This window comes from Felis catus, chromosome A3 (assembly GCF_018350175.1).
Source record: "Felis catus isolate Fca126 chromosome A3, F.catus_Fca126_mat1.0, whole genome shotgun sequence".
Taxonomy (NCBI): domain Eukaryota; kingdom Metazoa; phylum Chordata; class Mammalia; order Carnivora; family Felidae; genus Felis; species Felis catus.
The window spans coordinates 38533645-38547467 of NC_058370.1; the positions used below are offsets into that span (position 1 = coordinate 38533645).

General features: G+C 41.4%; 1 protein-coding gene across 1 annotated transcript in view; it reads left to right on the forward strand.

The window, feature by feature from the left end:
• Positions 1 to 4017: 4017 nt before the first annotated feature.
• SPTLC3 (serine palmitoyltransferase long chain base subunit 3) overlaps positions 4018 to 13823 on the forward strand; it is a 130962-nt gene continuing 121156 nt past the window's right edge. Inside the window, exon 1 of the mRNA XM_011280956.4 lies at positions 4018 to 4461. Coding sequence (XP_011279258.2) covers positions 4345 to 4461 — 117 coding nt within the window. The 5' untranslated portion in view covers positions 4018 to 4344. The remainder of the gene's footprint in view (positions 4462 to 13823) is intronic.

Sequence of the window (13823 nt, forward strand, 5' to 3'; positions counted from 1 at the left end):
CATGACTTATTCATTCCATAACTGGAAGGCTATACCTCCCACTCCCCTTCACACATGTTGCCCTTCTCCCAACCCACCTCCCCATCCCCTCTGGCAACCAAGAGTTTGTTCTCTGTATTTATGGGTCTGTTTCTGCTTTTTATTTGTTTATTCATTTGTTTTATTTTTTAGGTTCCTCATACAAGTGAAATTATATGGTATTTATGTTCCTCTTTCTCCGGGCTTTCTTTAACAGATGTTGTTTCATAGCCAAAGAGTCTAGACATCCATAGGGGCATCCATAGGGAGGAGAGACACTGCCTGTTAATTGCTACAGGCATTCTGAAGGTAACTGTCGCCACAAGAACTCAAGTAGACACTACTCCCAGAGGATTATGTCAAGGAGAAAAGCAGAATTACTCCACTCTTGCTGACCATGGGGTAGTAGTCATCAATAAAAAGATTTTTTTTTCTAACTTAATATAGCTTGGCCATTCTGTTAGTCAATGTTTCGAAAGAAATAAAAACCAAACAGACACCTGAAATCTGTACCACTGATATCTGGCCTTCTTGTGTCATGGTGTTTACAACTTATTGGTAAGAAAAGCTTTGGGTCTGAATTATCCTTGCACTAAAATTTTTCTAGTCTGAATACTTTAGGACGTTTAAATATTTCTCTGAGGAGGAATCCCAGACTATCAAATCCCAGGAGGTACAGAGATATCATTCGATCTTTGCATCTATTTAATAGGATTTTCATGGATCAGGAAGGGAAAATAAAAAATGTATTTATTATTTGGCTAATTCAGTAAAATGTCTCAACCCATAACAATTTTTGTTACTTCTCTTCGTTGTAGGTGATGGTTCTCCAGACAGCAGTTGAAGGAGAGATATCATGGTGTGTGGGACTTTAGTTTTGGCATTAGCGTCACCCTCCACTACAGAAGCAAAGACCGAGTAACAGAGAAAGAATAGATCTCTAGACACCATGAAATTCTGACCATTTACTTTTGTCATTCATTCCCTTTTCTGCCAACATTTTCAGAACATATTATCAGGCCTCTGAACATCTCTTTCTTCCCTACTTCTAGAAGTGGGCATCTAGGCCAAGAATCCCCTTCAGGAAACACCACAAGGCCACAGTAAACTGATTTCATCTTTGCTTTTAATACACTAATGGACAGGTTTCTTTTTACTTTCACTAATGAGATTTCTTGAAAGGATATGTAAGTGCTGCTAACTCTTGGTTTTGTGAAGGTGGAGACTGTGTTTGTCTTGTTCGTTATTGTATGGAGAGGCGTAGAAAACCGATACTTGACAGTTATTGAAATACTTACTGAGTTTCCTGGTTGATCTGAAGTTCACTTAGTTATTCAGAGACAGCAAATCATACCCAACATTCAGTTGGCATTTAGTGTTGATTGAGGTCTTAGTATGTTTCGGCTGCTATACCAAGATACCCTAAACTGAGTAGCTTAGAAACAACACAAGCTTATTTCTCACAGTTCTGGAGGCTAGAAGTCCAAAATCAAGGCACTGGTAAATGTGGTGTCTGGTGAGAATCTGCTTCTTAAATGGCTGTCTTTTCACTGTAACCTCACATGGCTAAAGAGGGAAGGGAGCTCTCTGGGACCTCTTTTGTATGGACACAAATCTCATTTATGGAGACTCTCCCAACATGATCTAATCACCTCCCAACTGCCCACTCCCTAATACCACATAACCTTGGGTCATGATTTCAACATATGAGCTTAGGAGAACACAAAGATTCAGACCATAGCAATAAATGTCTTTAAACTCAAAGCTACAACACAATGCAAACAGACCTCCCCACTTATTTTTCCTGGAGACACAATGAGCCATCATGATTACACATGTCCATGGTGCCTGATGACAAATGGTTGCTGTCTTTATATGATTTTGTGCACATTGCAACTCACATATTCCAACATGGCAAGCAAAGTGGAAAAGTTTCAAGAATGAGGACATGTAATAAATACTTCTAGAAGGTTGACATGTGATTATCTAAAGTTGGCAATTGACAATAGGGAGAAAGCAAAGTGATGCAGATTTCAGTTCTGTTTTGAGATGTATTCTTTATATATGGTTTTTGTCCCCTTGTAAAAAGAAAATAAAAACAAAAAATAAAAGAGGAAGAGGAGGAAGAGTAGGAAGAAAGGAAAAGGAAATTCAAAAGATGAAAGGGAAGGAGAAGGAAGAAGAAAAGAAAAGGAAGAGGGATAGAAACATCTAATGTACAGAATTTAGTTAGTTTTATCTCAAAATCTTTATTAAAAAAAACAAAAAAAAACTTTGTATGGATAATTAGAGCTGAGTCAAAATAACACCATGTCTTCAACCTGTCTTCCTTTAAAAAAAAATGTTTATTTAGTTTCAGAGAGAGAGCGAGCATGCATGAGATCAGGGGAGGGGCAGAGAGAGGGAAAGAGAGAGTATCCCAAGCAGTCTCTACGCTATCAACCCAGAGCCCGATGTTGGGCTGGATCCTGTGAACCTGAGCCAAAATCAAGAGTCAGATGCCCAACCAACTAAGCCATCCAGGCACCCCGTCAACCTGTCTCCCTAAGTAAGCTGGGGCAGTCAGGCCAGCAGTTATCAGTGTTCCATCCTACCTTTTCATCTCCTTTTTGCATAAGTCTAGAAGGAAATAAGCCAATACAAATAACTCCCAACTCCCAGTGTAACAGGGAGTTACAGTTAGCCAGGGAAAAGCTAGCTCTGCTCTGATAACAAAGGTTGGGAGAGATGCAATAGAAAGTCTGAGCTTGAGAAACAAAGGGGTGGGCACACTTGGCATTAGCCCCATCTCATTATTTGGCCTAAGACCTCACCTTATTCCTTTAGCTCTCCCTGAGGTGGAAAATTGGCAACCCTTACATGCAAACCATGGTTAGAAGAAGCATTATCATCACCCCCTCCATAAGCCAATGGACTGGGAAATGAACCCAGTCCTAGAGAGCTGAGAACCAAGAAATGAGGCTCTAACAACAGGGACCATTTCTGTTTTTTGTTTTTTGCTTGTGTGTGTCTTTGTTTTTGTCCGTTGATCCAATAAATGGCTCATTTTTGTTTTTTTTTTTTGTTTTTTCCTAAGTGCCTGATGTTAAAGAAGGCTCCATTCAGGGCAACCATGACGGTGGGCTTGAGGACTGAACAAGCTGTAAATGATTGACACTGTCCAACAAACTACAATGCCATTTGATGGTAGGAGAAAACAGCCCTCTAGTAACTAAAGCATCGAGACAATAAGAGTTAATGAGTAAACCAGAGGTGTAGCAGGACTGTGGCACTGCATTCACCATCTGCCCCACAACACCTGTGTCAGTAACAAACCCAGGCCACACTTTTATTTTCCTGCTGCCCCCTCAGCCACTGGCCCACTGAAAATGTTTTGTCTCTTTGTACACGTGAAGAAATGAGGCAAAAAAGAAGGCAAATGGCTCTCCTGAAGTCACATGGTAAAGTAACACAGCCTTAACCAGAAACCAAATATTCTGTCTCCCAGATTCATGTTACTGGAATTCTGGATGAGCCAATACCCCTTGTGTTATCACTGGCTTTAACATCAGACGGGTTCTGAACATTATTATTATTTTTGCCATTTTGTATTATGTATTATTGTGTGCCACATCACACAAAACTTACCATCTTAACCATTTTGAAGTGTAAAGTTCAGTGGCATTAAGTACATTCACACTGTTGTGCAACCATCACCACCATCCATGGAACCAGCTAAAAACCTCAGTGCTAGTGAAACAGTAACTTCCCATTCTCCTCTCCTTCTTGCTAGCCCAGGCAACCACTGCTGAGTGTTGTTTTGTGGGGGCGGGGGGGAAATGTTGACCTTGAGCTTGGTCTACAACCAAAAGTTGTAATTAGATGCAGGAGGGAGGGGTGGGGATAGACGTAAATTCGAAACTGACTGCACATAGGAGACCTTGACTGTGCTGTGTGTGTGTGTGTGTGTGTGTGTCTTTAAAAGATGCTCCACCCCCTCAGCCAGCCTCCTCGCAGTTGCCTCTGGGTTTTGCAGTTTCCAGATTTCCTCAGCCCCCCCCCCCAAGGAGCCAGCATGGACAATCTCCTTCCTAGTTTCAAAAGCAGGTTTGTTGTCCCGAAGGTCACATTCTGAGCTGAGGAGTGTAAAGGTAACCACTTGTTTTTTGTTTCAAAGATCTGCCCCAAAGATAGGCTGCTGCTCTTCTTCTGGAAAGCCTGATCGGTAGGATTCCTTCAGGGACTCAGCCCAAAGTGCTTCCTCTCTCATTCCCTCACCAACTTCAAAACTAAAGCTTGCCTAGAACCTCTGGACGAAAACCGGCTGGATTCCATCATTTCACACAAATGGCTAATCCTGGAGGTGGTGCTGTCTGCAATGGGAATCTGCACAATCACAGGAAACAGAGCGACAGCCTGCAAAGTGGAAACTGCACGAAAAATGGAATAGTGAAAGAAGCCCAGGTAAGAGGCGATCCCTCCCCTTTTCCTCTGAAGGACTTGAACTTGCCCAGGTGGGGTGAAGCCCTCCTGACTCAATGGCCTTTTTACAAAGTGTTTTGACACTTCAGCTAACTTCAAATGCCTGGCTACGGGGAAAGTTTAGGTGGGGACGAAGGGGAGAAGGTCTTTCTGTAGGAGAGAGGACCCAAGAGCCGTAAACTCCCTAAAATACAAACACACCTCCTAGACTCCTGCTTTCCCGGGAGCACATCTTAGGGGGCAGAGTTCCCAGGGCTCAGACTCCTCGGCTGAGTTTCAGTCCACCCAACAGTCACAGTGTGCTACGTTCCTCTGGCTTCAGCAGGAAGAGGGGAGTGACAGTAAATGTGCTGAGGTGACGTGGTGTGGGTGGCATTTTCCCCCAGTACATGAGAAATGCCTCTCTGGCTGAAAGGCGAATTCTTTTTGGTGTTTAGTGGAGCATTGTCATGGCTTACAGCTTGGTTTGGGGCCAGAGTCCTTCTTTGAAAGAACATCACAGGCATTCCTTTCTGAGACACTTCAGAAAGTGTGGCTTATTGTTGCTCACTGCACACAGGAACCAAACAGGCATTTCATTGTTTTCCCATTTGATACTTTTTTTTTTTTTCTGTTTTTGGCTCTTGCTCTGACAGAATGTTTGATGGGGATGTTACTGAGGAGGAAGAGGAACTTAAGAAAATGTTGTCAGCACATTCAAAGAGGGAGCCTAGGTATATAAGGTACCTGTGAAAAGGCATCTTTCCTCCCTTCTGTGCTAAAGCAGCTAGGGGTGAGCTCACCTGCATCAGGAGCAAATTAGCATAGCCAAACAGGTGCCTTCACTCTTAGGAAATGTGGAGCTGGGCGGGGAACCCCTGCTGTCCTGCATTACACATCCATCCCCTAGGAACCAGCATCCACCCAAGGAAAAGGTCAGATTGTTCTAAGATCACAGGACAGGAAAGGCAGGCTGGGGGCCAGTCCACCTCTCAGTGAATTAAATTCATGCTTCCAGTTGAAAGACATGGATGGGGAGGGGCACTCTGGAGCCTGGAGCATGTGTGAAAAGGCAATGGTCCCAAAATGTGTCCCCCTCTTAACAATAGGCATTACCCTCGGCTTTGAAGTGTCCACCAAAAAATTCAGGTCTGGTCTCTCTCAGCTGAGTATCTGAAACCTACTGCAGTGTGAAGAGAAAACATTCAACTCCTATCTTTCCCATGAGGACAGTCATGATAGTATCCGCCATCTATTTGTCAGTAAGTGTTGATTCAGACTACTAACCACCCAAGACGCTCTACACTCCTGACATGCCGGGAACACTGGCCACAAACCTACTTACACTCTCAGCCAGTATGACCCTGAGGGCTCTCATTTGGCAGAAAGGCCTTCAAAGCCATTCTTCTGTCTCTTTACTTTCTCTTGATTTTGTAACTACCCTTCTAGTGTCTGAGGTTAGAAACTTAACTCAATGGTTACATTCACTCTTAAGTTAGGATGAAACTCAAGATCCCAAGGATTCATTATTAAACCGTCCTGTAAGACTGAAAATATCCTCGGACATCAAGGCCTCTCTTAGGAAATATGAGGGCTGCTCTTGTCTCTTCTAACAGCTCATTCTGAAGAGCCATCCAGAACCTGTTGGTTCAGATATATTTAGGTGTTACTAAATTGAAATTGGCTTCCACTGAGAGTCTTAGTTATGACTTGAAGAATATTTTCCAGAAAGAATAAACCCTGCTGAGATTTTGGTGTAGTAAAGCAGACAAAGGCCTGTTTTCCCCTTGAGGGGGATGAAGTCATCTTTACTACATGATCTTTAGTCTCTAGTTTTAGTACATTTTGCTTTGGAAGGCTTTAACCAACTGAATCTTAGCCAAAAACCTTGCCAGTTGACAAGAGCAATTCATAAAGGCTTATAGATATCCTGGGCCAGTGGTTTTCCCAACATGTTCTGCCAAGCATAAGGTCCTAGGAAGCAGGATCCAAGATATTATCATCTTCCAAGATCCCCTCACCCTTTCTCTTCTTGCTTCTTTGCAATCATACAGCAATACCTCTGTTTCTTTTATGTATCGTGGGACTCTATAAGACTCTGAACAAAGGGTCCTTTGGCATAAAAAAGCATATTGAAATCACTGTGAGGCACTCTCTCAAGAACCCTCCTGCTCTTTGCTCCAGTGTAGCATGGCTTTGCCAGCCTCACAATGGAGTGCAGCTCACTACCGCAACCTCAAGACTAGCAAGGGAGCAGACACCTGTCTAGAAAACTTCTAGAGTTCCTTTCTGGAGGTTTTTTGGAGCTTGGCCCTATTTTGTGTTGTCTTCTCTTTAAGTCTCGTGTGTCCTGAGGGTGCACTGATCCTTGGTTTTCATCCCTGATTAAGTCCATTTATTCGTTCACTTATAATATGTCATCCTACCCCTTACTTCTGACAGATGGATCCTCAGTCAGTCACAGAGGATTTGTTCTCCCTCCTCATGACTGTTTCCATCTAAATGACGGGAGGGCCCTTAATATCTTAATCCAAACTTGGTATTTCCTATCAGCTTACTTAATTCCCATGTAATCAATTGGGGATTACTCTTCACATAATTGCTCTTTCATTCTCACTCATTATCTCTGATCTGGTCATACATGCATATTAAAAAAAAAAAAAAAAGCCTGGAGCTGGAGGGGTAGAGTCTTTGTGTCTTCATTGTTCTCAATACTGCATTGCCTCCGAGTTATCTTTTCATGGGATGGGGTCTTCATTTTCCTCTGTTACACTGATCCAGTAGGATAAGGAAAAGTGTTGAACTTTTCCCTAATCATTCCTTTCCTGGAAAAAAAAAAATACCCTGAAATTAGAGTTATTCTAATTGAGTGAGTTCTTAACCTGGAATGCTATACTTTACAAAGTGTACTATAGAAAGCCCTAAGAGGCAGCCACCCACTCCACTGTCTGTTCATTCATGCACTGATATTTATTAAGAATCTGTTGTTCTTGGGACATATAAAGATATAAAAAGTTATATTTTAGATATTAGGAGGAAGTGTATATTAAAAATGAGCAAGGAATAACATTAAGTTAAATGATGGTACAGGACAGGAGCTGTCACAAAATAACTATGATTTTAGGACAAATGAGTGGTGCAGATATTAAATGCCAGAAGTTCAGAGAGGAGGAAGAAAATAACATGTATCACTGGTGTGTTACATACCAGGACTCAGCTAAACACTGTATGTAGCGATCTCCCATACCCTCATTACAGCCTTATGAAGTGGGAGCATCATGCCCAGTTTACAGATGAGGAAATGTGAGAGATTAAAGAGCTTGTGCAGAATCACAAGTGGCACAGCCAGGATTTGAACCCAAATTCATGTTGCTCCAAAGCCAGTTCCCTTTCCACCACATTCTAGGAAACCCCAGGTTGGGGTGGTCAGTGATGGTTTTGCAGAGCAGGGAGGACTCACACTGAATCTGGAGACATTTGAAATGGCAGAGCAAATGGGGGGTTTCTTCCTGGGGACAGGATGAGGAAAAGAAGGGGGAGGAGCTCCAGAGACGAATACAAGCATTGCTAGGTAAAGGGCATGGAAGCATGGGTCATAAATCATTCCAGGAAGGAAGGGGGAAAGAGCAAAGGCTATGAGGCATGACAGAGTGTGGAACATGTGAGAAACTCCTCTCAATTTGGCGAGGCTTCAGCATAAGAGGGAGAGGGAGTGCCGTGCCCAGGCGGTACTTGGTAAACACTACGTGAAGGGAAAAGATGAAGCGGGTTCGTGGAAATCCTGCCTAGGTCTAAAACCATTGAATCTGAGCCTTCTGTCCTCCCCACCTTTTCATATCCTCCTGCAGCCCACAATGTGTTGGTACATCTGCTTTTCTGTTACAGTAAACTTCTTCCGGAGAGTGAGAACCATGATGTACAGTTTAATTGCACAGAGTGATAACTGCCTGACAGGCCCTCGTAAACACTTGTGACTGTGGGGCCCATCTAGGCTGCATATGGATTGAAACAGAGGTCAATAATCTCACCAATTGTTAGAAGAATTCTAATACACATTTTGGAGGTCCCTTGCAATTGCTCTGAATTTTCATCCACTCTTGTCTTCCACAATCATTCTCTAGAACCTTTTGTTTTTTGGTACTCATTTCCTTTAAAAAATCTCCAGTGTGACAAGGTTTCTCTGTGATCTCCTTAAGAAACCTCATTTTTTCCTAGGCTCGCCATTGTAAAGCATTCCCATAGGTCAGGTGTCACAGCTATTAAGATGAAAATTGTCTCCATTTATAGTAGCTCACAAATGTGACAGACAAGTAAATAAGTAATTATGGTATTTAATGACAAGTTCTATAATAGATATTGTAGTTTTCCATTGCTGTCTAACAATTACCCCAAAATTCAATCATTTTAAACAACTGATGTTGATTTCTATGGGCTAGGAATTCAGGCAAGGCTTAGTAGGAATGGCTGTCTGGGCTCCATATGGTGTTTAATGAGCATTCAATATGGACCCACTGAGACCATGATACTGACTGTTGTCTGGGACATCTTGTGTCTCCTTCACAAGGATAATCTCTCCATGTGATCTCTCAGTATCTACAGAGTAGCTCAAGCTTCTTTACATGAAGGCTGGCTTCCAAGAGAATGAAAATGGAAACGGCTAGTCCTTGTAAGGCTTAGGCTCATTTTTGCCACATTCTGTTGTCAAAGTTAGTCACAAGGCCAGTCCAGATGAAAGGGGAAGGGAAATGGGGTCTGCCTCTTAATGGGGTGAGCTTGCAAAAGGTTGTGGATATTGGAGGAATTTTTGTGACCATCTTTGGAAACAGTGTGTCAGAGCAGAGGTATATGATCCATATTTGGGACTACAGAGGAGGGGGCATCTGACCCAGGATAGGAAGTCAAAGAAGCCACTCTTGGACTGACTCCTAAAGGCAGAGTAGCCAGGAACACAGTCATGAAAAGGCATTCTAACAAAGGGAAATGGTCTTTAAAAGATACAAAACATCAAGACAAACATCAAGATGTGTTTGGTCTTGGGAGGCTGGGTTAATGGGACTAAGTTTAGGATGTTTAATGGAGATAAGCAGTAATAAGCCTGTAAAAGTAGATAGAATAAGATCATAAAATATCTTTGTCTTAATTTACATGCTCTAAGAAACAGACCCAGGCATAAGGATTTGAGTGCAAGTAATTTATTTGAGAGGTGAACCCAGGAATTGGGGGAATGGTTAAGTGAAACACAGAAGACAAGGAAGAAAATACATTCATGAACAGGTTACCACTGTGGGCAACTAGGGCTCAGATTTGGGGGGACAACTCAGTGATGATGTAGAATATGCCTTGAAGTTGCCCCAACTAAGTCACAAGAAAAAGAGGTATGTATCAGTGAAGTCCTGTCCATCATCAGTTGAGGGATGCTCAGAGGAACATCAACCACAGAGCACTTCTAGCCTGAGTACGTATGACCAGAGAAAGCCCTCAAACTGAGGTATAGGTGCTTGCAGGAAGAAATCATCAGAATGCAAGAGATAGAGCAACAAAAGTGTATAGCCATATCTATTTGTAATGAGGCAGTTTTGAGAAGAAAATTGGCTTGATCAGATGTGGTTTTCTCAGGCTGTGTAGGTTTTACATCTGGTGACTTCTAGAACAGGGCTTATGGATTATCTTCAGCCTAATCATAAAAGACTAGATTATGCTCTTAAGCAACATAAACAGAACCTTCTACTGTGGCTGGCAGTAGAGAAAACAAAAGATGTATGTCATGGCATGGTCATCAGCTCACAAGTATCAGCTCTAGCTTTGGAAACTCTAGGTTTGTCTAATTTTAGAATCCAAGTCCTTAGTCCACACTGCCTCTCTAACCGCAAGACATTAATAGAAATGGGATTTATACCTCCTTCTACAGCAAAAAGGCTAATTTACCTCAGTTTTGACGGGCAAGATCAATGTGAGTTAAAGGTATTATGGACTGTTTTGCTTGTTTGCTTTTATTGTTCTTAATGAATATATAAGCTTATCACCAAATGGCACCAAACTGTCATATACCAGAGCTTTCAATATGCAACATAATCCACTCATGTATACACTACATCAATGACCCACCCCACCCCCATACTTCACTTTAAACAACTCTGATTTTAAAGAAAATCAATCCATGTGACTCTGAGTAATATGGACTCAGACTGAACCCCAGATGGAGCCTTGGAATAATTTGATATTCAGAAGCTTTCTTCCAGGACACATGGCCACCTTGAAAAAGTGCTAATAGTGACATATTGGACATGTGATGTGATAGATGGAGGATAGTTACAAATTCTTTGGGATATTTCTCATTGAGAGGTTTGAGTCTGGGCTACACCTAATGACTTACTTGGCCAATAGCATGAGACAGAGGGGATAATCTGGAACTTCTGAGACTAAGTTACAAGAAGCTTCTGGCTTGATCTCAGTCTTCTTGGAATACTTGCTCTTGGAACCCAGCCACCATGCTTGGAGGAAGCCCAAGCAGCCCCAAAGAGAAGCCCAAGTAGAGAGAAACCAAGTATCCTTGTCGTGCCCCTGGCTAAGATGTGGCACAGGCTTGTCTACTGTGTGAGTAACCTATGTTGGAAGTGGGTCCTCTAGCCCTGGTGTCTATCTGCTCCTATTGATACCTCATGCAGTAGTGATGTGTTGAGCTGAGCCCTGCCCAAATTATAGATTCCTGAGCAAACATACAAGGTTTTAACTGTGGTTTGTTAAGCAGCAGTAGATAAATGAACACGTGGATATTCTATTTCTTAAAATGCCCAGAAAAATCACTCTGCAATCTCACTTAGTAACCATTTGCAAAAGTACTGGCATATTGCCTTTTGAGGGAAGAGTTTGTCTGGGCCATCCATTGCATTTAATCTGTGGCAAAGATGACTTTCCCTAAACTGTACACTTTTGTTTGGCTTGTGTTTTGAAATAATGGCTGTATGCTTTAAGATCAGTGTCTTGCTGGCATAGCCAAATACCAAATACAATAAACTCAAATATCACCAATGCAAAAGCACAATCATTTGAATGCTGCCAAATCTGGAGTGTAATTATTTAACCTGAGGAGGCCTGTAATTTACTGCATTATCTACAAAGAAAGAGCTGACTCAGGGGAGCATGTGTGCTCAGGTGCAGATGTTTTTATTAATTAAAACAATACATGTTTTTAATTAAGTATATTTAATATCGGCCATATAAAATTAATTTTGTCTATTTGTTAAGGTGTCCTAGAAAAACTCTCCCTTTGGAAATACTGCTAGTGATAGATTGATATTAACCTAATTACTTGCAAAGAATCAACTACATTTATTTTTAAATACACTTAATCTTTTCACTAAGTATTGTCACATTTGTCTCAGTAGGCCTGAACTAATGTAGTTTTTCTGGAATTCTACAGTATACCAACCTATAAATTAATGTGAGAAGGAGCTGTTGCCACTAAATTAGAAACAAATTCGAAATTTAGATTAACCATTTAAAAAACAACACTATAAGCATAGCTCTGAGAAGTATTCAGAATTGTTCCCAATCTACATCACATAGCCAATCTGAATCCTGCTGCCTCAAGAGTTTCAAAAGAAGCTGGAAATCCAAATGGGGTGGGGAGAGGTGCCTGACGGGGTGGGGGGGCTGGTGGGATCTGCTGATTTTTAAATATTGGCATCTAATCTAAAAATTCAAATAGCGTGGATTTAATGGAAACATTGCTACCAGTCACAAATCTATAACCTCGGAACTATAAGCAAATAGGATGATAAAAATAAGAGGTCATTAATTGAGTGATATTTTCTCATATATATTCAGGAAAATGGCTCAGGGAATTTGGCTTTTCTTAACTTAGACTATATATTTTTAAAAAGCAATAGAGGAATCTCACATCTTCATTTTCCTGAGTTGTTAACACTTGGTCCTGGGATGTGCAAGTTTGAGGAACAATTATGACCAACCACATATACTTGATTTTCCTGACCAAATATTATGTACCAAGGTGTCCGTCAAAATGTCAGAGAACTGACAATATTTTACTGGTCAAATCTCATTCCTCAGGCTTCGTAGGAAGTGACCGACAAACCTTCTGTTAAACAATGCAATCATAAGGCCTGGTCACCATTAGTGTTCTCTAGATATGACATAACTGGGCCTTCAAAAGTTGCCCAAGAAAAGGATTGAGTGAAAATCATGATTATCCTCATAACTACAAGTTATGCCTGATGGTCTTTCTCTGCCATGTGGGGCTTAGCCTTTTGGAAGTCAAGGATCCTTTTGAGAAGCTGATAGATACTTCCTGTGGAGAAACAAACATGTCCATAGTCCCAAAGTTTTCCAGGTAGAGAATTCATGCCTTCCCTGACTTTCTCAAATCTCCAGGTTAAGAACCTCAGCTCTGGAGTGCCTTTGTTAATTAGGCTATATCTGCCCTCACAACCCAACCAGAATAACCAGCAAATCAACCTCTCCAGAGAAGACAGGGTAATGAATTCACAAGTTGATTCACCAAAGAGAGAAAAACACAAGTAATCCAAAGCCACTCAGGTGACAAGCCCCCACACGTGTTATTTATTTACTTAGAAAATTTATATTAGAATTTTGCAAGTTACTCTACAGAGCATTCATACTTTTTTACTATAAAACCATTTTTAAATCCTCCCTAAAAACCTTGAGCAAAACTTAACTTGAAGTTAGAAAGATATTTCTTTTCTGGTGGCTTTTCACCAGGATTTCCCAGGAAACCACTTCAGGAGGAATGATAGCAGAAAGACCGAGAGCTTCAACATCAGATAGAATTGGGTTTGAGTCCCAGCTCTGACCCTTACTAGCTGTGCCACATTGGGCGGCTTCACATCCCTGATCCATACCCCACAAGGCAATGGTGAGGATTAAATGAGATAGCATATGTAAGTCTCCCCTTAACTATCAGATATACAATAGATACTTAATAAATGATAGCTATCATCTATTGAAGTTAGCCTGCAGCCATCTCTTTCTCCTCTACTGCTATTATAAGAATGTTCAATACAATGCCTGGCATATTATAGGTGTTCAATAAATGATAGTCTTAAACCCTCAAATTCCATCATCCAATGGTGGCTTCTCAGGACCCATTTTACTTGGCCTGTCAGCAGCATTTGACCCAAGTAATCAGCCCCTCCTCCTTAAAGCACATTCTTCTTGGCTTCTACAATACAATACTCCTATATCACTAATTATTCCTTTCTAGTTTTCATTCCTGTTTTCTCTTTATCTCCTTGACCTTTAAACAATGGAGTGACCCAAGGCTCAGTTCTTCCACCCCTTCTCTTTTCTGACTACATTTCTTTCACAATGATCTGATCTTGTCTTAT